The sequence below is a fragment of the Meleagris gallopavo genome, chromosome 10 (assembly GCF_905368555.1).
Source record: "Meleagris gallopavo chromosome 10, MGAL_WU_HG_1.1, whole genome shotgun sequence".
Taxonomy (NCBI): Eukaryota; Metazoa; Chordata; class Aves; order Galliformes; family Phasianidae; genus Meleagris; species Meleagris gallopavo.
In genome coordinates, this window is record NC_139413.1 from 3270683 (window position 1) to 3293162 (window position 22480).

The 22480-nt window shown below is 44.2% G+C and overlaps 1 protein-coding gene across 4 annotated transcripts in view; it reads left to right on the forward strand.

Moving 5' to 3' along the window:
• Positions 1-22480, forward strand: part of RABGAP1L (RAB GTPase activating protein 1 like) — a 200308-nt gene that overhangs the window by 134662 nt on the left and 43166 nt on the right. For all 4 annotated transcript variants that reach the window (XM_085231859.1, XM_085231860.1, XM_085231857.1 and 1 more), the window contains exon 19: positions 13891-14019. In XM_085231859.1, coding sequence (XP_085087985.1) covers positions 13891-14019 — 129 coding nt within the window. The remainder of the gene's footprint in view (positions 1-13890; positions 14020-22480) is intronic.

The window sequence follows — 22480 nt, forward strand, 5'->3', positions numbered from 1 at the left end:
TTGTGAAGTGTGTGCTCCTCAGTCCCCCCATTAAATAGCAACAGAAAGCTTTTCTCTTGAGCTCCCCCTGTCTCACTGCAGTTTCTCACTATTCCAGCCAGCTGCTCATGCTTAAGGTGAGTGGCTACTGGTTTGGAAGCAGCAGTGCTGCTTCTGTGACCAGTGACCCGTGATATCTCGGTGCTGTGCTCTTCAGAAAATGAACATGTGTTCGAGGCACGAGGGCTGTCCTTTCCCTTTCCTCCTCCCACCTTCTGAGCATGCAGCAATGTGGATTAAAGCTCCTTAGCAGTGGAGGCCGCCCTTTGTGGCAGGGCATTAATCTGATTTATTGACTGCAAAACAGCTTTCATTTGCTGTAGCATCCCAATGTTCTGCTTTCCATCCAGCTGGTGGCAGCATTTTACAGCTTGGCATTAATCACTGGGTTACATCACCTACAGGCTGCACCTGAATTAACATTCACTGAGCTGCGCTGCTAGCGCAGACGTTACTCGCTTTTCTGCTTCTGAGCATCAGATAACAGCAAAGCACTGAGGTGGGAGAAGAACCCAGTGCTGAAAGAAGCAGCTGAGAAAAGCGTGGTTCAGACAGCTCTGCAAGCAATGTTGCACTGATATTTTCACTTAAAATCCCTGGTAAGGCTGTTAGAGGAAGAGGAAGAAGAACCATTCCAGTGCCAGCGTACTTTCAGATCTCATTTATCATCAGCTGGTTCATTTCTTTGTTGGAAAATAGTTTGGAGAAGAGAAGACTGAGAGGGGATTAAATGCCAATCAATATCTGAAGGGCAGGAGTCATGAAGATGGGGCCTTTTCAGTGGTGCCCTGCAACAGGACAAAGGGCAGTGGGCACAAACTGGAACATGAGAAGTTCCATACAAAGATGAGAACTTCTTTACTGTGAGGGTGGCAGAGCGCTGGAACAGGCTGCCCAAATCTCTTTCTGTGGAGATATTCAGGACCCAACTGGATGCTTTCTGTGCCACCTACTGCAGGGAACTGCTTTAGCAGAGATTCACCTCAGTACCCTATTATCTTCACGTCAGTACTTAAGTATATTGTTTGTTAAACTCAGCCAAATATAAGCAGCATTTCTGATGGTTGCTCCGAGTTCTTAAACTGCTTTTCATTGCACATATCAATAATAACAGAGTATAATACAAACACAACAGTTTTGTGAATCCTCATTGTTTCCATCTCAACATTGTTTGTTGCCTGTATGTGCCTTACATAAAAGAGAACACCAGCTACAAAGACAGCGACAGCAGATGATGCTATCAATTTAGTAGTTGATACTGATACTCCCTATATTAAAAAGAACATAAAAAGTCAAATTTGTTCTAGCTTAGGAGTATTACTTGATTATTTTTTTAAAATTATCCTATATGTGAACTGGAAAGGATGTTCTGGGCCAAAGAATTGCTTCTCTGCTCTACTTGCACCATCGTGTGACATGGCATCCACATTATAAGCTGTTAGCAGCAGCAGTGTGCTGGTGGAACTCTGTTTTTCCTGTTGCAGTCTGAACTTCTTCCTTTGCTTTTTACATTCCTCTGCTCTTACATCAACACTGTCCTCTTTTCTTAGATTGTCCCATAGAGGGACACACTTACCACCTTGAATTATGTATAGATACCAGTCATATTCCTTAATACACAGCCCAATATTCTTGGTATTCTTGAACTTTTGAGTATCTTAGTGGTAGCCTTCTGCATCTGCTCGGGTCTGTATTTGGCTGTTTGAATGTGCTGTGTTTTCTGTATTGGCCTTGTACTGACACTTTATTGTCAGGTATTGACATCCTTTTACCTACAGAAATTTATTTTTCTGATAACTGTGAGTATTGTATTGTTCTCTAATTTTTTATGGCATAGTACTCACGACTAACCTTAAGGATCCACCCATAATTTTTCACTACTTTGGATATGGACCTCTACAAAGGCAAACATTTTGATGGGGTTTTTTTTCTGTACTTAAATATACATTAGCATTTCACTCCTTAATGAGCATGTTAAGGATTGTCAATTTTCTTATTTCACTTCCAAAGCATTAAGAATAGACATTTCACCTAACCTGTCTTGGGTTTTGTCCATCGTTTACCTCCTAAATTACCACTTGTGCCAACAAAGAACTTCAAAACGACATCTGAGATTTTGCTCAGCATTAAAGATATAGCTCAGAAATGTATCCTCGTGAGAAGTGGACGTAGCAGAGATTGACAGAGCAGTGATTGATTCTCACAGGCCTTGGATTCTGTTGCCTATGGATGAGCTGTACCTAATTCTTCAGGGAGCTCTGCGGTTTGCAGTGTAAGCCAAAATGGCCATTGTCACATCCCTTAAGATGAAGCTACCTTTATCCCCCAACACACATCCACTGCTGATATTACTCCTTGCTGTTCTTTCTCATTACAGTTTAAAAAGTGGGGTTGAAGGAGGTTTTGGACAGCTTGTACCTCCAGGCCACTCATGATTTTACAGGTCTGCTGTATCCCTCATCAATCATCTATTTTACAGTCTTGATCATTTGAATATATTTTTTTATCTCCTCACCTGGAAGCTTCTGATCAGTCTTATTCCCTCATTATATACTTCTTGGTCTCTATTATTTCCTTTTTGAGGTAGGAGTACCAGACTAGTGCATAATGTTGAAGATGTTGTGGAGTTGTATTGCAGAATAACGCATTCTCAGTTTAAATTACCTTTACTTTCCTATTAATTCCTACCATTTGACTTATTTTGTTGACCTCAGCCGTGCCATTTTCTTTGAACCATCCATGGTAATGCCAAGATTCATTCTGAGTGGCAATTGTCAGTTGTCATTTATATGTAAAAACGATAGATTTTTTCCCCATTTGCAGCAGTTTACACTTATCTACACCAAATTTTCATTTACTGTACTATTGCACAGTCACTCAGACTCTTACAGACCTTCCTCAGTTCTTTACTGTAAGCCCTGAATAATTCAGTAGCATTTGCCAACATTGTCACCTTGTGATTCATCCTCTTCTCTAAGCCATCTAAGAACAGGTTAACGAGCACGGAGCCTGGCACAGGGTTGGAATCTGCTCTGAGAAGTAATTGCTTTGTCGTGTTCTCTCTGATAATGTTAAGAGATGGAAACTTCAGTAAATTCAGATTATTCTGTTGCAACTAGACCTGAAAAACAGACACGACAAAGTAATTTCTGATAAGGTAAGAGGTGAAGCACTCATTGTGGGCATGATGCAATTCATATGGCTTTCCAGATTTGTTCTGCTGCAGGGTTTGTCTTATCCTTTTGCAGAGAAGAACTTGAAAGAGAGCTTTCTTTTTTGTTCTTCAAGTTTTAGATTCTATTTAGCTTTTCAAAGCCAGTTATTTTTGCCACTACAGTGTTAAAGACAATCCAGTTCCCTTTTTTTTTTACGGATAGTTGACATGTAAAAGAGAGATGCTATCATATGTAGGCATTGATCAGTTAGCAGCTGATATAGCAATTACGGAAATGTTCAGTTTATCTCAGTACTGACCTTTCAGTAGCATGCCCCATTATCATAAAAAATGGATATTCTTGTGGACACGAAGCACAGGATGGGAGGTAAGGCCAGAAGGGCAGGGATAGAGGGAGGGCACAGGGCTGGGAGAATGTGTGGGCAGGGAGAGGGTGCAGAAAGGGAGAAAGAAATCCTCGCCACATACATAGGGCTGGAATTTTAAAATGATGGGAGTTGGGCAAGTCACTGCTTTTTACAGCAAATTGTCATGTCTTCTTAAACATGCAGGGGAGAAAGCTGTTAAAACCAAGACGTTTGTGTTTGGGCACTGGGCACTACTGGCAAAATATTAAGGCAGAGCTGCAATAGCCATGTTGGCACATAGTTTTTCTCTGTAGAAAAGATTGCAAGAAGCACAAAGCTCCCGCTTCAACTATCATAAAAGGATAAACAGAAACCCATCATTTTCCTTGGGGTCTCATGAGCCTTCTCTATCTATTTTCTCTGTGTCTACATCTCTGTATACGTAGCTCAGATTCCACATGGTCTGCTTTGCAGAAGGAGCATTTTTCCACGAGCCAATTAGTCAGAGTTCAGTGGACCTCTGCTGCCTGTGTCTGAGCTGACGTAGTGGCAGCAGAGCCACACAAGCAGGTATTTCATGGCCAGAAAAAGAATATAACCATAGTTTAAAAACCAGATAATCTCCAGCTTGGAAGTCGGAGCTCAAGTAATGTGTGCTTACCCTAAGGCATTCTTCTTAGTGTGCCAGTTACTGCCTTCTGGGCCATTTCCAGGTTTTATGTTGACTTCAGCCAGGCCTTTCTGAAGAATCCAGGGCAGCAAGCTAATGGCAGGGCTGAGAGCAGTGCCAAAGGCATGGATGGGAGCAGCGAGATCTGCACAAAGGACAAATCACAGTTCTGCATCAGGCACAAATAGAAGTAAGATGCAGTGTTCAATTAGGATGTAGAAAGATCTGAGAATGGTAGGGAGTATAAAAAGTCTCAAACTGCAGATCTAATGACAGGTTGCTGTTATGCTCTGTAATAAACAATGAGTGATGGATTTTAGCTGGCAGGTCAGGTTTTTTATGAAGCCTTGAAACTTCTCAGGATTTCTAAAACCTGTTTTTTAAAGAAGAAATCCAGGGCTGATGTAAAAACTGTAATGATGGTAGTAGACCACATCCCTTGGGATGCTTGTCCTGTAGTTAATTTTCCTCCTTCCTAAAAGTGTGAACCTTATTTCTAACCTGAATTCATCTGGTTTTAGCCTCTAACTACTGGATCCTATTATAACTTTCTAGAATTAAAGACTTTATTTAATAATCACTTCATTCCATTATTCATAAGCCCGGATCTTAGCCACAGTGAACCAAATCTTGTTAAGTTTGATTTATGCAAGGAGAAATGGAAGGCTTTTCACATGGCCAGCACTCTGCATGCTCTGCCCACAGATTGTGCCTGGTCCCCAGTGACTCTGCCCCTTGCGGTCTCTTCTGTCTCTTCTTTGTTTCCCAAAGCACACCATATAATGCCCTCATCTCTTCCTTTTTAATGTTTTGAGTCGTGTTTTCAGTCTCAGGTTGAGGATAGAACCTTGATGCTTCTTGAATATCATGCTTACCACTGTGTGTTTTAACAAGGTGTAAACACTTGTCTGATTTTTTTTCTGAATTTTTCAAGCTACCTTCCTTTCTTTAAACCCTTTCACCCTGCAGAGAGGGTTTAGTGAGAATTCAACCAATGATGAATAGCCAGTCAGTTACGGTGCTGACTTACACACATAATGCTAAACAAGAAGATAAGCTGGAGTCTTTGGAACTGCACACTGAAGGAGTTTGGGAGGTATAGGGGAGTCCCCATCACAATGTTACTGTAATCTTAAACAAGAATGAAACGTGTTGGTGCTCATAGAATCATTAAGGTTGGAGAAGACTCCTGAGGTCATTTAGTACAGCCATCACCGCTGTGTCCCGCAGTGCCACGTAGCTTCTCTGCAGCATCACCACAGTAGCTGCCTGAGCTCAGCCAGGCTGAAGCGTGGTCATCTCCACCATCACAGCTGTCATCTGCTCCTTTGGGAGGATCTGCATCTCCAAAGCCGTGCTACACAGCCTGAGAGAGGACAGCCTCTATCACACAGCTTGCTCAGTACTGCATGAGGTTTGCAAGTGCATTAGTTGGCTTCAGTCCCATGTTGTTGTGAGCTGCCATCTCTGACTTACAGCTTCCCTCTGTGTTCCACCTGCTTCATGTGTCACCGTGAGCCAGGCTGACCAGAGTGGGTGGGGCAGTTTTTGGTCCTTTTCTTCATCCTTTTACATCCTTTTCATCATTCTTTACTTCCTTTCATCCAAGACAATTTACTTGTATTTGAGAGTTCAGTGTGGGTGGTGTATCGAACTGAATTAAATGAATTTATTTCTCTCATTTTCTCTGTTGTTTGCTGAGTTTATGTATGCTTGTCCATTGTGAATTAAAATGAATTTTCCTATTTTAGCTGCACATGAACGTGTTTCTTATTTCAATTCAGCAACCCCAAGCTACTGATTTTTACTTTGTCACTATTGTACCTAAACACGATGTTTCAGAATGTGATAAACACATGATTTTTATATCTTAATATGCAGTGCAGAATCGTTTTCAATTACTGTGGTTTAGGTGTCCAGAGCTCATTGTGGTATGTTACGATTTCATTTCTTTCTGATGGGGTACTACTCTGTGATGGAAACACGCATTGTTCTGTTACAGAGCCCATTTTATAGCTAGGCAGCGCAGAGGGGCAGCAGCAGCAAAGCACACTGCCTAAATGCAGGCCTACGAGTGCAGTGATGTGCTGCCTTGTCCACAGGCAGATGGCCAGAGCACCTGGGGAGGTGCAGGACCACGGATTTGTGACATCATTGCTTTCTTGATGGATATGCAGTTAATTTCTAGAGTCGATTCAGAGCACATGCTGACATCATCCCCTCCCTGCCCGTCGTCTCTAGATTCAGAAATGCCTCCGGAGAAGGCAGGGCTGGAAGTGATTGTTGCTTATTTCATTCAGCGCTGCACAGGCCGTGCAAAGCTGGCTGCATCTGCTGCATCTGCCCTTCCCTCGCCAGCAGCCCCTTGCTGTGTCCTTTCCCCTCTCCAGTGCAGCAGGGACGATGCTTCCAGCCCTACCTGCCCATCTCTGTAGCGCACTGTGTGCCTGCATTGTCCAGCAGCATGTCACCCAGCAGTCCCTGTGCTGCCTGGCAGTCTCCTTTCTCCCTACCCACCGAGGATGCCGTTCGTGTACGTGAGCCTGGGATCCAGCAGCAGAGCCTGTCACGGTGGGATTGATGGGAGGTGGAGGGGAGGGGAGCCCATCCGTCCCGCTGCTCACTATTGGCTTCTTATTACGGCATTCTCCCCCGAGACGCACACTGCATGCTCATTCCCCCTCCCAGCCCCCTCCTCCCCATCCCTTCATTGCCGATGCACAGCGAGAGGCAGCAGCAGCCGCCGCCACGCTTGTCACCAGCCCGAGCTTGCAATGAGCTCATCCTTTTCTTTTTGCAGCTCCAGAACTGCCCCGGCTTTATTGCTCTTATCGCTGCTGCTGTCTGCTCGCACACACAGCCTCAGACACGCTGAGCCCTGAGAGCTCTCCCTCTCCTTTCTTGCATCAGAGCTCTCCCGCACTCGATTTCTGCCATTTTCCTGCCTTTTGGGTACATTTTAGATCCATGTTTTCTTTGGTTTGTTTTTCACATCCTCTCCGGACTCAGCCTGAGCAAACACAGCGGATGATATTTTTCCTCGATTCTTAGCAGAGATGCTTTTCTTGCTCTGAGCTGTAGACGCCCATCTGAGCCGGTTTCCGAGATCCGGGGCTGGCTCACCTCACCTCTCATTGCACTTCTGGAAATTGGGGTTAGAAGCCTGTTCTTCTCACTCTGGATACTTACTACTTGCTGCTGATGGAAGAAGGGGTACCTTGCAAAACTCCGGCTGCCAAGCTCACCCCGCCTGTCAAAAAGTCCCAGGACATGCATGACGAGAGGAGCAAGCTGGTGAATGAGTATGCATGTCGGGTGCTGGAACTTCTGGGGATGGGGCATCGCCTGTTTGTGCCTCGGCTGCTTGCGGTGAGATCACATTTTCTTCAAATTAACTCGTTGTGAATTTGCCATCTTCCCTCCCAAACCTGCTTCCCCAGGGATTCTTTACACTGGATGGTAGTGGGAGACCTCACTTGTTTTTTTTTTTTCTCTTGGCTTCTCTCAGTCCAGCTCCTGAGTGCTGACTCTTCCCTATGCCCTATGATACCTGCAGTCACAACCAGGGCTCTTCCCATACAACATGTCCTAAAGCGGTGAATGCTTTTGTTCTCAGTTCTGTAATGGTTCCAAATAAGCGTGCTCTGTCTGCTCCCGGGTGCTGCTGGAAAGTGCTTTAATTTGCAGCAGCTCAAATTTGATACTTGGAGCATCAGAGGTTTGTTTTAAGCATTTTAGGCAATGATAACAATTCAGGATGTGGTGTATTGTAGTTTTCTGCTGTTTCTGTGTTTAGTTTTGGTGAGGGAATTTAAGTATGAAGTTTAAAATGCTTGTGTGGAACAATCTGGGAGATAAACTGTTAAAGCTGTTTTTATGTGCCATAGCAAATGATGTCTGTCTGTGAGATGGCCCGAAATTGGTGTGGCATCTTACGGCACAGAGAAGTGCACTTTCATCATCACTGCTGCTGCACAAAACACACCCAAAGCCACACAACAGCAGAGGATGCAGTTGGTCCCTGCCTTGGGTGTGCACTGGCTGCTGCCCTGGGTGGCAGGGCACACCAAAATGCCATTTGGGAGTCATGTGTGGGGAGAAGCAGCTGCTGCTGCCCCGTGCCTTATTTCCACACCCTGCGTAGCCCCATATTGCGCTGTGGTTGAGTGACCTGTCGTGCATTTTCATCGTGCTGCTGAGCCATCGCTGCGTGTTCTGCGGTACCCTGGGATGAGAGGTGCTGTTCTTGGCGGTGTAAGATGCTCAGCATTTGGGTAATGAAAAATAATAAAAAGAAAGAAAGGTGATTACTTGCACCTTGCAAGCATCGTGAAGTGACAGATGCAATATTCACAAACTCGCAGATTGCTAGTGAAGCAAAGGGCAGTTTGGGTATGCCTGCAGTCACTTGTAGAACTGGGTGTAGCGCTGGCTGTAATGCATGGCTGAAGGTGCTGTGTGTGAGCACTGTGCCTGCACAGCTCCTAGTGTTCCTCAGCACTCCCCCACCCCAATCTGTAGCCTCAGTGCTGCTGATCTCCCGGGAGAGAGCTGCCAGGTCGTTCTGAATTGGTTTGTGATGAGACAGAGCCACTAGGCTTTTTCACTTGATCCATCAGGCTTTGGAGCTGGCCCTCCAGGTGGGGAATACCAGGAAATTAGTGGACTTAGTCACCTGGGCAATGGGCTTTGCTGAATGCTGTGGTTATTAAAAAATGGAGGATAAAAAGGGCAAAGCGATGCTAATAATGCCCATTCTCTTAAAGAGATTTGATTGACATTCATCCGTATTTTAGATGGCAGATGGAACATTACCTTCTGTAGTCTGGATCTGCAATCACCAGTCTGCAATCGCATTTGGAGCAGAGGTGCAGCACTGTGTGTGCGCAATGGGAAGCGTGAGCCTATTGCTGGGTGCCAGCCCATCGCCTACAAAACCAGGCCTTCTGGAAACTTTCACCTATCCACTCAGGTTGTGGTTTTCCCTGGGACATCTTCATACCAAACTGGGTTTTACAGAGATAACAGGTTTTAATGGAAAACAGTATTTGTGATAGCATAGCTTTCGCATCCTAGAAGGGGACAGAAGTGATGCCAATGGAAGGAGCCCATTGATGGTCTGTATTGGCGGTGTGTGCCAGGTCTCTTCAGCTAGGACACGTGCCCAGATGCTGGGTTCCAGGTCTGCACTGCCTGGTGCTCCTCAGCAGCTCCATGTCCTCCTCTTGGGGCCGTCTGACAGATCTCAAGTCTGGAGCTCTGCTTGGAGCAAAACTGAACAACATACAGCATTGAGAAGGAGCAGTCAGAGTAGAAGGAGGAGCTCCCATGCCTTCATAGTGCATTGCACATTCTTCAGGAGCTTAAAACCACATCTAGGTATGTTAAAGATTAAAGATTATGGTCTGAAAAAGTAGTGTAGGGTCACTTGAAAGCATTTTGGATTTATTGGTAGCACATACGATAGTGGAGTAGAGCATGGCCGGGTTCTCCTCTGCCTTCACTGGCTCTCCTTCCTGACTGATGCCCATTAGATTGTACAACAGGTTTATGCTCACTGGCATTCTGTAGAAATTCTAAAGAGATATACTATATATGCTTAATTCTGCAGAAATTACTGTGGAATTTTTCAATCTGTTTGTATAAAAGAGGAAGAATTAAATCAAGGATATGCAGTGTGGTTGATCGGAAATTCCTTCTGTTCTCTGAGTTCCCAGCTGGCATCAGGGGATTTAGTTGGTACAGTCAGTGAGGAATGAGACTGCAAAATTAATAATTGAAGAAAGGAAAAAAAGCCAAGCCTTTGTCTTAATCACTTTTCCCTCAGTATTTTGAGAAGTAATAATAATAATAAAATAAACACACCATTACTTAAGTCGGTCACAAAGAAGAGCTCAGATTTTCTGTTCTTCTTTTTCAAACATCTGCACATTCCCAGCACTTCATCTGTAGACTTGAATGCTTCCTTACTACTTCTGCAAAAGGGCTCGTCCTTCATTTCAGCCATTCCATACAAGGCCATTTTGTGAATATAGTGAAATATGTGGGAAGGACACTTGAGGAGACATTGAACCAAACCCTACAAGGCAAGCGGAGACTTCAGAAGTGCATTGCTCTCAGTGAGTGTCCTCTTTTGCCTGTCTTTTTAACACATATTTTAAACACAAATATGATTATTTAAGAATTACATCTCGAATATTAAAAAATGCCCTGGAGTCCCCAGGTGCACAGCAATGCCATGTACCTGCCAAACTGGAATTAGCAGCTCATTAGGCTTACAGATGGCTGAGGGAAAGAAGTTGTTGGTGAGATCCGTGAGCTGAGTGATATGAACCAGCACATTTACAGAGCCCTGCCAGTCAAACAGCTGCCAGAGGGGCCTGGAATGTCTTTGTGATTTATTGATTAAGATCACAAAATGTGAATCATTGAATAGCAACAACACTGTGTACTTCTTTTGGATATGCATCCATCCATCCGTCCCTCTTTCTAAATACACATACATATATACTTCTATACACACACTGGTTTTTGTTGTTTCCTGTTTTCAATAAGTACCTGAAAAGATTCGTTTGCATGACGTACACAAATATATGTATCTATACACAAAATAGGCAGCCCAGTTTACATTGGTATAAAAAGGTTACTTTGATTTCTTGTCATTTTAATAGTGAAACTCATAGCTTTCTCACCAACTGACTATTTTGATGAAGCGAAAACACACAGCAGGTACAGAGAGCTGAACCACTCTGCTCCACCACTCATACTACCAAAATATGCAGTATGATGGGTTATCATTTTTGAATTTCAATAGTTCCCATTGCCATGGCTCACTCTATTTCTTACAGATTTTAATTGACCAAAGGTTTCTCAGACCTCAACATTCTCCATAGCTACAATGTTGTGAAGGTAATTGGTTTGAGGGTTGTTGCAAAGTCATTGTAGCAGTGATACAAAGGAAACCCGGGGAGAACATCTTTGTGGTTCTGACATATTTGCCTCTGTCTTTTTTGACATTTACTTATTTTAGTGAAGTGCTGTAGACATAAAGGGTAGGTGCCTCTGCTTTTCTGAGGTTTGGTGGGATAATTTAAGTGTTGATCTTTAACGTTTAAGTTCTTGACTATGAGAGCGGTGAAGTGCTGGAACAGCTGCCCAGAGAAGCTGTGGATGCCCCGTCCATCCCTGGAGGTGTTCAAGGCCAGGTTGGATGGGGCCCTGGGCAGCCTGGGCTGCTATGAAACGGGGAGGTTGGTGGTCCTGCCTGCAGCGGGGGAGGGTTGGAGCTTCATGATCCTTGGAGTCCCTTCCAATGCTAGCCATTCTATGATTCTGTTTTTAAAGAAAAAGAAATTCAAGAGCCCAAAATACATGATGCTGATTTTCAGAAAGCTGAACCAAAATACACATTTCAGATAGAAGCGTACAGTCGGGCACTCCGGGAAGAATGCTTGAAATGAGGGCAGCTCAGCACCTACTAAAATGGTGAAACTCTAACAAGAAGTGTGCTCTGTGTTTGTTTAGTGCTAGGAGCAACTGTCCAGGAGCTGTGATTGAAAGCAGCCTCCCACTGTGTTGGAAGCACGGCAGTCAGCCTGGCTGGCAGTTCTGCAGTGTGAAATCAATAAATCAAACCCCAGCAAAATGGGGTTTAGAGGCTGCCCCTGTGCCCTTGCAGGTTGCTCAGAGCTATGGGTGGGCCAGCAGGGGCTGCAGGGCTGCAGACAAGAATACGGCGGGGATCTCATCTCCACAGAGGGCAAATCTGCAGTGGAATAGGGAAACCTTTTTGGTCCGTATAGCAATCAAAGCTGTTAGCATCGCAGAGAGGAGGCTGATCGTTTTCAAGTAAGCTGGTTATCCAACACTTACTGCTTCTTTCTCTGGCACAGGCTGCCTGCAGAGTGCTGGGGTCACCGTGCCTGGGGGTGTTGGAGAACCATGGAGATGTGGCACTGAGGGATGTAGGCAGCAGGCACGTTGGGCTGGGGATGGACTTGGGGATCTCAGAGGTCTTTTCCAGCAATGACACAGCTCTATGATGAACCAGCACTGCCCAGCTAACACTGCCCAGAGCTGTGTCATGGCATTGTGATGCTGTCCCCTGCGGCTGCTTTGGCACAGCTCTGTGGGTATACAACAGGAGCTCATCTGCAGCGGGGCATAGCACACATCACCCTAACAAACCTGGTCCAGAAGGAAAACTGCCTTCAGAAGAGGAAGCGGATGCCTTGGCCAGAATTGTGTTCACGAATGGGTCTGATTCACTGGATACCTCAGCAGCAGCTTGCTGTCAACACGACATCGGTCTTGCCTCGGCCAAGCAGCCCTCCTGACAAATTGCTGTGGGCAGAAGCGGATGTGCTCGTTTGTAAAGCTGAGCAGTGCTCATCAGCATCCTGACGGCAGCTCTTCTTGTGCGCCTGCAGGGATGACCCAGCAGCTTTCTGGCTGCCAAGGAAGGGAGGATCCAGAGATCTTGAGGGAACTCTGAGCAGTTTGAAGACAAAGTTTAAAAAGATGAATCCCGTGGTTGCAGGGAAACAGATCCTCCAAAGCTACTTCAGCTACACTTAGCATTTTCTCACTTTTGCCATGTGATTAATGTAGCAGAAGCTATTAGTAAGTGCTCAGCAGAGCGTGCAGTATAATAATCTTTGGGAATATGTGGAGTGATAGATAATCACGCACAGTGCAGGTTTCATCCCCACGTGGTGCCAAGCTCACATCCAGCAGTTTGCCTTTACGGGGGGCTGTGTTGCCCCACGTGTGTCAGTGGTGGCACAGCCTGACTCACCCTGCTGTACACTGCCATACTTTTCTTTATTCCTTCTGCTTTGAAAAGAATTCCCATTTTGAGGTGATGTCCTGGCTGCGTTATCTGGATGTCAGATCTCTGTGAGCCTTTTAAGGGAGCTGTCTGTAGGCTTCTGCTTGGCTGCAAGATCGCGTCCTGTAGTTCTTGAAGCTCCAAAAATGAATTCATTTGTCCCTGAGTAATGAATCATATTACCTCCTCAGCAGCAGAATGGGATTAGTGCAGAATGTTTCACATTTCTGACCTGCTAAGCTCGATACCACAGCGAGAGGTACAGTCTTATGACAGATATAGAAATAAGCACCATTCTCTGGCACGGTGTTCTCTGAGAAATGGTGTCACAGACTTCTGCACATTGACTTGCTAGTGCCTCCTATGAGTCATATGCATTTCTGCTTCTGCTGTTAATGTCTGTAACCATATATATCCATATATACATTGTCTTTTTAGAGCAGCGTTATAAAAGCCAGCGCTGTTACAAAGATAAGCTCTCTAAAAAATACTACAGATTCCCTTGTTTCTTTTTGTTGCCTTTTCCTTCCTGAGCTGCAGCTTGACAGGCTTTGCCAGAATCCCTTTCTTACCCTGCAGGTACAGAAGGACTGCATACGTTCATGTGTACCAGAGGCTGCACCTCTCTGCATGGCATTCCTTGGCTAAGTTTTAAGCTCTGGTTTGTTTTATGAGATAGGAATTAAAGAGTTGATTGCAAAGGTGATGTCTTTTGAGCCAGTGTGAGTATCAGTCATTTGAAATACATTCAGTAAATGACAAATCTGGTGAAACAGCATGACTTCATGTTCTCAGTGTTTATAGAGTAGTTCTCTGTGTTCGGTTACAGACCTCCAAAGAAGACCTTCTACAAGCTGATTTTGAAGGAGCTTTAAAATTCTTCAGGGTTCAGTTGCCCAAGAGGTACAGAGCTGAGGAGAACGCCAGGAGGCTGATGGAACAAGCCTGCAACATCAAGGTAAGGCAGCCTGTATTTCTGCTCATGGCAAAGGTAAGGTGCAGTGCTAAGAAAGTACAGCACTGAGCTTTTCCCTCTTTGCTTTGCAACAAGCTTTGTTATTAAAATACTAAACTCGTGATCAGAACTTTCTAATTCATTGACTGATATGTTAGCAGTGGTAGCAGCAGCACAATTAATCAAATATCTGATAATCACATAGTCACGGGTCATAATTATTTGTTTTGTCCTGATGCTATTGATTTGCAGAGTGCTGATGTGTGATACAGTTGTATTGGAGTAGAAACTGAAATTCTGTTTGCTTATCAAGCTTACCGAGATGGAAAATCTTGTTATCCAAGGCTGTGCTGCTAAAAAAGGAGGCTTGGAGAACATCTGGAGTGCTGGTATTGGGCTTGGAATGAGTGATGGCAAACCAGAGGAGTCTGACTCCATTTTGTTGGTGGAAATCTATTAAAAAGGGCTACAGACATTCATAAAACCATCATTTGAAAGGCTGAGCATTTCTTCTGGGATTTTTATGTTGTTGGAATATGTCTAGCAATGGATGGGCTTTAATATCAGGTCTGTTGGTGTGGCCCTGCAGTGGGCTGGCACTGTATGATGGGACAGAAGGCTCTGCCCACTCTCAGCTGTTCCTTGTATCTCTCCATGTATTTATTCATTTGCTTTTGTGCTGCTTCATTTCATCGTTTATTAAGTAAGAGCTCTTTCCATCCTGGTTAAAACATTGCTCTTGTCACAGAGCAGGGCTTGCCAGACTAATGATGATTCCAGCCAGAAACAGAGATGATCTGTGCAAAGCTTTTATGAAAATTGGATTTGAGATTTGAGCTCTGCTTCTGAAAGAGTTCCTGGGAGTAAAGAGATGGTTGGATGTTTCACGTGTAGCTTTTTGCTCTGCCCTTGGCAATAAGTAACTGAAGGACATAACGAGCACAATAAATTTATCTTTTTGCTCTTAGTAACTGGTCAGTTATGCATCCCTACTGAGACATTCCGTGCTGCCTTGGCTGTGTTAGCTCCATGTCTCGCATCACACTAAAACATGGGGGTTGGACTGACTTCACATTCACAGCTGTTATTTATTTGGATCAATTTTTCTCACTTTTGCCAACAAAATGTCTCTAGAGAGCTGAATGAAGGAAAGGTAAGCCTCTGACTGCAGGTGGCACGGTAACTATTTGATGGGCGGTGAAAAATCAGCTGATAAGGGACAAGGTGATTGAGAGTAATTAGTGTGAGTTTATGGAGGGGAAATCACACTGATAGCTTCTGTGATGAGATGGCTGGTGTAGGGGATGAGAGCAGTAAAACTTCTGAAACCATGACATCATCACAGACAAACTGCTGAAGCGTGGACTAGGTACGTGGACAGAGGGTGGGCTGGAATGTGGCTGAGCTGCCCAGCATCAGTGGCTGTGACTGGCAGCTGTACCCAGGGGCTGCTTTGTTGGCAGCTGGATGGAACTGCAGATGGAACAGGAGCAGTTGCAGGTGGTTTGGGGTTGTTTAATTTTCTCAGACTTGAATGGTGATCAGTCACAGAAATGGTTTGCCCCAGAGGTTGTGGACTCTCCATATGGGGAGCCACTTACAACAAGTGGCCCTGAGCAGCCAGCTGTCCTTCACCCTGCTGTGTTGGACAAGGTCCCTTACAAGGTCCAAAATTCTGTAATTAGATACTGTAATTGTGGTATAGATGTACAAACAGGAGCTAATAATTACAGAACTTGACATGGTCAAATAGGAAATTATGGTCTTGATAATTATCGTCAGAAGAGGTCCCATGGAATGCAGAGGTTGTGTGAAGGTTATTTTTCTGTCATGTTGAATGCAGCAAAACCTGTTCTGTTTAAAAAACTATCAACAAACAGACCTCCAACCATGTACTTTCTATTGGATAAATTGAGCACCGTGTGTCTGTCACTGCTCCTCACTTGTGTGTTAGTATTTGTAGACCAAACACCAGATGTTTTTAGGGTAAGTATCAGGCAGTAAGTGCCAGAGATTTGTTTCAGGACTGTAAACTAATGGCTGAGGCATAACAACTTGAGAACAAAATCATGGTGCAGCCAAGCTTCATGCTCTTCATCTATTTTCTCCTATGTGTTGTGGTCTTTTTTGCATTACTATGAAACAGGACCTTACCCAGGTAATAATCCACCTCTTGGTGCTTTTTTTTCCCCATGTATTTTGCCCTGAGCTCAACCTATCGTGGTTCTAGAGAAGGCAAATGAAAAAATGCGTGGTGTTTTTTTTCTCCTTAATTTCACACCGTAGTTTAACTCAGGATTTAAGGAGCTCACCTTTGGATTTTGAAGGTGCTGCGTTGGAAGTAGTAATCTTGTCATCCTATTTTTAAAATAAATCTGAAAGAATGAGCGTCAGACTCTCCCTTGAGAACTGTTCTGTGAATACCAAGAAAAAGCTCCTATTAACTGAAATTTGTATTTAAAGTGTGGTAGAGGCTGGTCTCATTCAATTAAGGGTTATCCACGGTGATTACTCGCCAGATCTGAATTTCCATGGCTTACCAGTGAGGAAATTGCTGTGATTAAAGTCAGTGGAATTAGAAATAACTGTTGCATTTCTCAGCACTGATTGGTGGACAGCATTCCGTGGTTGAGGAATGGTGCTCCATACTCCGAAATAATTGCCTAAGAAGCTTCCCTTTGGTCTTGGTGTGTGCGTGTTACACAGGTGCAGAGTTAAGGTCCCACTAATATCTGGCTGATGTATTATATCCCACATTTGCAGAATGCAAGGCTTGCTCAGCTGTGGGAGGCTGAATCGGGAAGGTCTCTGCTGAGACTCTTGGAGTAGATGGAGATCTCTATTGCACAGATTTCCCAGCTCAGAATCAGTCAAATAGGGCAAAGGCATTAATTCTCTGGGTAGGATGGCAGGTGCTAATTTAAGGACTAATAAAAATTTAATAAAAGTCTAAAATAAAAATGGCGAATGATGAAAATTTAGATTTAATGCATGGGAGGTTTTCCTCCTTTCTTTCCTGCTGTCTGCAATGACCACACCTTTCGTTTTGGTGCAGCCTTTACGGAGGGGGGACGTGTTTCTCCCAGAGCATTCCATAAGCTTTACAATTGTAAAAATGGACTTGGGGGTGATCTTATGCCTGAACAGAGCAGGTTGCATGTTATGCCTCTGTGATAAGGAACCACCTTAGGATGACTGATTGGCAGTGTGTTTTTGCACTCGCACTTTTAAGGGGGTGAAATTTGGAAATTTTTCTATGTGTCTGGAAGCTCAGTTTGATGAGCAAGCAAAGAACTCAGTCTTTTGAGTTGTCGATTGGGCCAAGCTGAAGCTCGGAAAGTAAATGGGATCCTGGGCTCCATCAGAAGAGGGGTGGCAGCAGGGACAGGGAGGTGATTGTCCCCCTCTACTCTGCTCTTGTGAGGCCCCATCTGCAGTGCTGTGTCCAGGGCTGGAGCCCCCAGTACAGGAAAGACAGGGAGCTGTTGGAGAGGGTCCAGAGGAGCCACACAGATGATCAGGGGGCTGTAGCACCTCCCTACAAAGACAGGCTGAGGGAGCTGTGCTTGTTCAGCCTGGAGAGGAGAAGGCTGCGGGGTGACCTCATTGCAGCCTTTCAATACCTAAAGGGAGCCTACAAACAGGAGGGGAATCAACTCTTGGAGAGGGTAGATAACAGTAGGACAAGGGGAAATGGCTTGAAGATGAGGGAGGGCAGATTGAGGTTGGATGTCAGGGGGAAGTTCTTTGCCATGAGAGCGGTGAGGTGCTGGAACAGCTGCCCAGAGAGGCTGTGGATGCCCCGTCCATCCCTGGAGGTGTTCAAGGCCAGGTTGGATGGGGCCCTGGGCAGCCTGGGCTGCTCTGAAATGTGGAGGTTGGTGGCCCTGCATGTGGCAGGGGGTTGGAAATTCATCATCCTTGAGGTGTCTTCCAACCCTGGCCGTTCTGTGATTCTGTGACAATGGGAATCTCACTGTGAGATTTTCTCCATAGGGCAATTTCTTTGTCTGACAGCATCCAAATGCTTTCAGGGATTTCTGCTCCTTTGGGTAGTAGGGTTTGGTGTTGAAAATGGTGCTTCAAAGCCAGCACCATGCTGATGTGGATGCATTACTGCTGTTTGATCTGGAAATGAGTTTTTGCAGGCATGGTTTTACAAGGAATTACACATTGATTTTTGTGAATTTCAGCAGAAGGAAGGAAAAATAGCTCTCTTGCTCTCCTGTTCCCTCTCTAGGACATTCTCTCTTTATGTTTGTGTATTTATCTGGTTACTCAGGTTTTCTTGCTATTGTGTGAGGAGGCAAAACACCACAGATGGAGCAGAAAGCCCTGAGTCTGGATGAGCCTCTTCTTCCTCTGATTCTACCCACAGTGCATCCAATTCATCTTCCACTGTGAAGGGCAGGAAAAAGATTGCTCATTTATCACCTTCTTGAGAAAAGGCCAAACCAAATTGAAAAGAGTAGTGTTTAGATCTATAGAAAACCCTGCTGTGCCTGGATATGAATTCTTATTAAAAGTCAATGATCAATTCCACTTATTACGTCGGCGCTGTTATCTCCAGAGCACAGGATCCTGTTGTTGCCATAGGAGGGCAGTGGGTTTTGATGCCCACTCTCTTTTCACCTTCAGCTTCTTCCTTCCTGCTTGGCTTTTTGCTACACTGCAGCATGACGACCTGGCGTCTGACAATCAGATTGGAGTGGCTACAGTGGATTTGGATGTTTAATATTCTGTCATCTCAGTGATAAGTGTCAACTGTGTGGAAGGAGTTATCAGCTGAAATCAGTTTCAGCTAAGAAATACTTATTTATCGAACTCTGTGCGTCTGGTTTTCCAGTGAGCAGACACGGTGGTGAGATAAGATTGTCATGGTGATTAGGCATTAGGAAAGCTGCTCTCTTACTTCTTTTTTAATTTGCTTGGAGTGGATATTGTAAATGAAATCAGGTAGATGGTTAATTTTTATCAATAAGGAAGAAATGATATCATTTTCTTATTAATAACTGGTCACATTTTAACTATCTAAAGCAGCTTTGTAATCTGACTGAATACCAGTGTTTTTTGGTGTCCTTGTAGTCGTTTGTGTTTGTACTTCCCACAGCAATGGCATCACCAAGAAGAGCACCAAAGGTAAGGATCTTTACAATGCTGTATAAGCTTGAGATTGAAGAATGGCTACAAACATCCTTTGTTTCTATTTGCAAGAGTTGTGTCACAGCACATGTCATTAAGAGACTTGACCTGAACATTTTAAGTTTAACTGAGTGAAGTGGGGGCATCTGAAAATTGTTTCATGGTCCAACAGGCTGCAGATGGGAGATTTCCTCAATTTTGTTTCGTTGAGCGTTGTGCTGCCAGGAGCCCCAGCTGTGCCCAACAGTAGATGGCTTCTGTCTCAGACCTGGGGAAGGAAGGCATGCTCATGTCTTCTGGCTTCATCTTGAGTCTGGCTCTTTCCTTCTGGATGAGTAACATCTCCTTTCCATCCTCAGTTCTTGCATCTCTGTCATCAGTAAAACCTACGTGCCTTTTCTGGGATTGTGTCCTAATGTGTTATCAGATAATTCCTCCCTGAACCCAGATTGTTAGCTCTCACATGGGAGGAGGATGCTACCATGAGGCTGGGTAGATAGCACAAGGTTACAGATGAGCTACAGACATGCTCGTCATGCATGCCTCCACGGTGCTCATCATGCTCATCATGCTTTCCTCCACGGTAACCTAAAGTTACCTGATCTTAATTCAAAGAGACTGGACATGTCAAATGGAACCTAGCCAGAAGATTTCATTGCATGTTGTGTTTGCCAAAAGCTCATTCAGATCATGCAAAACTGTTAAGATTTTAAGTTGAATAATTGTCTTCACTAGGAGAAAACCCAGTTTTGGGGGCAGGGAAGGGAATTAATTTTATCTTCCATCCTTTTTGTGAAAAGGATTCTGAAGATAGCTCAGAGAGCTACTGAAAAAGGTGGCATGGAGTTTTGCTGTTTGATATTTCTCTCCTGTCAGGTATATCACAGTTAAATTAAAGTTCTGTGAGAAACTGATTTTTTTTTTTTTTTTTTTTCCTTAAGTTGAATCAGCTGCTTTTAAATCCCAGGTGCAGGTTGGCTATGGGGTTTTGTTAGGTCCTGGCTAAAACAGTGACAAGTTAAGATGTTGTATGAACAGATTTCCACTTCCCATGGTCTGGAGCTCAAGTGGTTGCAGAGTATGTCGAGTTCCCATTGTGAGTGTGACAGTTGTTTTGGTTGTTCTTCAGAAGCAGAAGTCTCAACTCTCTTCTTTTTTTGAGGAATGCTTTGAGTTTGAGTATTGTGGAAGACTGTGATGACGGTGCCCAGCACTTCTTGTTCACAGTGAGATGTGTTCCTCCTGTAGGCACCTTTGTGATGCACAAAGAGGCTGCAGGGAAAAAATTAATCACAGAATCACCAAGATTGGAGAAGACTTCCAAGATCTTCAGCACTAACTAACTGTTGAAGCTCCTTCTTGGAGGTGCAAATTCATCTCTCCTTCTCCTGGACCATTTGAAGCAGTCAGACCGAGGAAAAATCCTTGCCGTGCTGTCGGGTCTGCTCTGCTGTTTGGGAAATGAAATGAGGTAACAACTTCTGAAGCACTCTCCTATATTGAGACCTAAGGGTAAAACTTCAAAAATAAACTTTAAAAAAAGTACTAAAAAAAAAAGACAAAGGCTGACAATGTTCCCTTTTTTTCCCCCTAGAGCTTTTTGCAAATGAACGAAGAGAAGACATTGAGGACAGTGTCTTTATGCATTTTTTTTTTTTTTTGCTGGTGTATGGTTTCTTGGGCACCTGCAGCTGAAGTTCTCTGCTTTAAAAATAAGTGAGCAAACAAAGCTATGTATAGAAAGATGGCACCGTGCGTTTTATACACGCAGAGGTCTGCAGGTGGGGTTCAGAATAAAATCCCTATTAATAACTTCCCATTACAAATCCTAGGGGCTATTTTTGCCATTATTGATAGTGTTAAATTCAATGAGTGGTTACCTGATTGCTGTGTAAGCAACCAGCAGCTTCTGGAGGAGAGGTATAGCTGAGTGCCTCCATGGCAGCACTCACAGCTCTAGGTCTCCTTGTGGCTTTGCTTCAGGATTCTCCTGCAGTTACTTCCTTTTATTTGTGCTATATCATAGCCTCCTTCTTCTTGTGGTAGGTAAGTTGTGTAGTAAACACAAAGTTAAGTTATTTATCTGGTTTGTTTGTGTTTGAGCTTATGTAATTACATCAAGCTGGTAGACATAGGTAAAGGGCTATATGCTGAAAGCTTTGGGGGATGCAGTTAAGACACAGTGTAGAAACACCCTAGTGTGTTTGCCTCTATCTGCAGAGGTGTTTCTTTTTATTTAAAAGTGCAATGTGTCATTTCACTTTTCTGCAGGTTTTTAAATAGTTTCTTGCTCTTCGGCTTTTTCGTATTGCTCAAAATCCGACACAGTTCCTTTTCATGCTGTGGTGCAAATGCCTTTCAACTTCCTTTGCATAATTGATGACATTTTCTTGACAATAATTCCTAACCCAAATTTCATTCTGCAACTGAAGTCAAAAGCTGTGGAAAACAAACAACCAAATGCAGAAAATCTCGTCTCCAATTAATCAGCATGGTACGCATTCTCTTAAATCAGGAAGCACGGGTACAAATTGGATGCACGCACCCCAGGGCATCACATCACACTGAGTCACCAGTTGCTGTGAGAACAGAGCTGCAAACTCTTGAGCTTCAGTGGACCTTCAGCCCAGCTGCACCTGTGTGTGTCACCACATGGAGGGGATCTTCTTTGCCACTGTCCCAAATACGAAATAGAGGTGTGCTTATTACATAAATACACTTATTACATAAATATGACACAGCTGATGTAGCCTGGAGGTCAACTCCTTGACCTCTGAAAAGAAATAGAAGTGCAGCTAACATTCTTAGCAGAGTCAGGAGGTTTTCTGAGCAGCAGGGACCTTGGCCTCCTCCTGAGGAACTGTCTTACAGCAGTCTGAGAAAGCCACCTGGCTGGGCTGCCCAGGTTATATCTCAGCTAGTCAAGAGTCATGGAAGGGATTGGAAACAAACCAAGGCATTGATTCCTATATGGCTAACGAGAATGCTTTGTCCTGCTTGCTCACATGCACACTTTCTCCCCCAAGGAAAACTTGTTGCAAGCTACTGTATTCAGTAACATCTACTTTGTCTGCTTAAGTGTTTTTCTCACTTCAAGCTCTTTTCTTTTTCCACTGTCAGTGGCACAAGAAAATTTTATTGTCAGGCTGTTGGTTTTGATGACTTTGCAATCTGCCTGACTTGTCGGAAGTGAGAGGAAAAAAATGTCCTTGCCTTTGTCAGTCCTGAAAATAGTAAGCATGATTTCTTTCTTTGTGAGGTAGAGATGGAAGGGGGAATAGCACTGAGAGGAGCTGCTACTCAGTGACTGCAGAGTATAGAT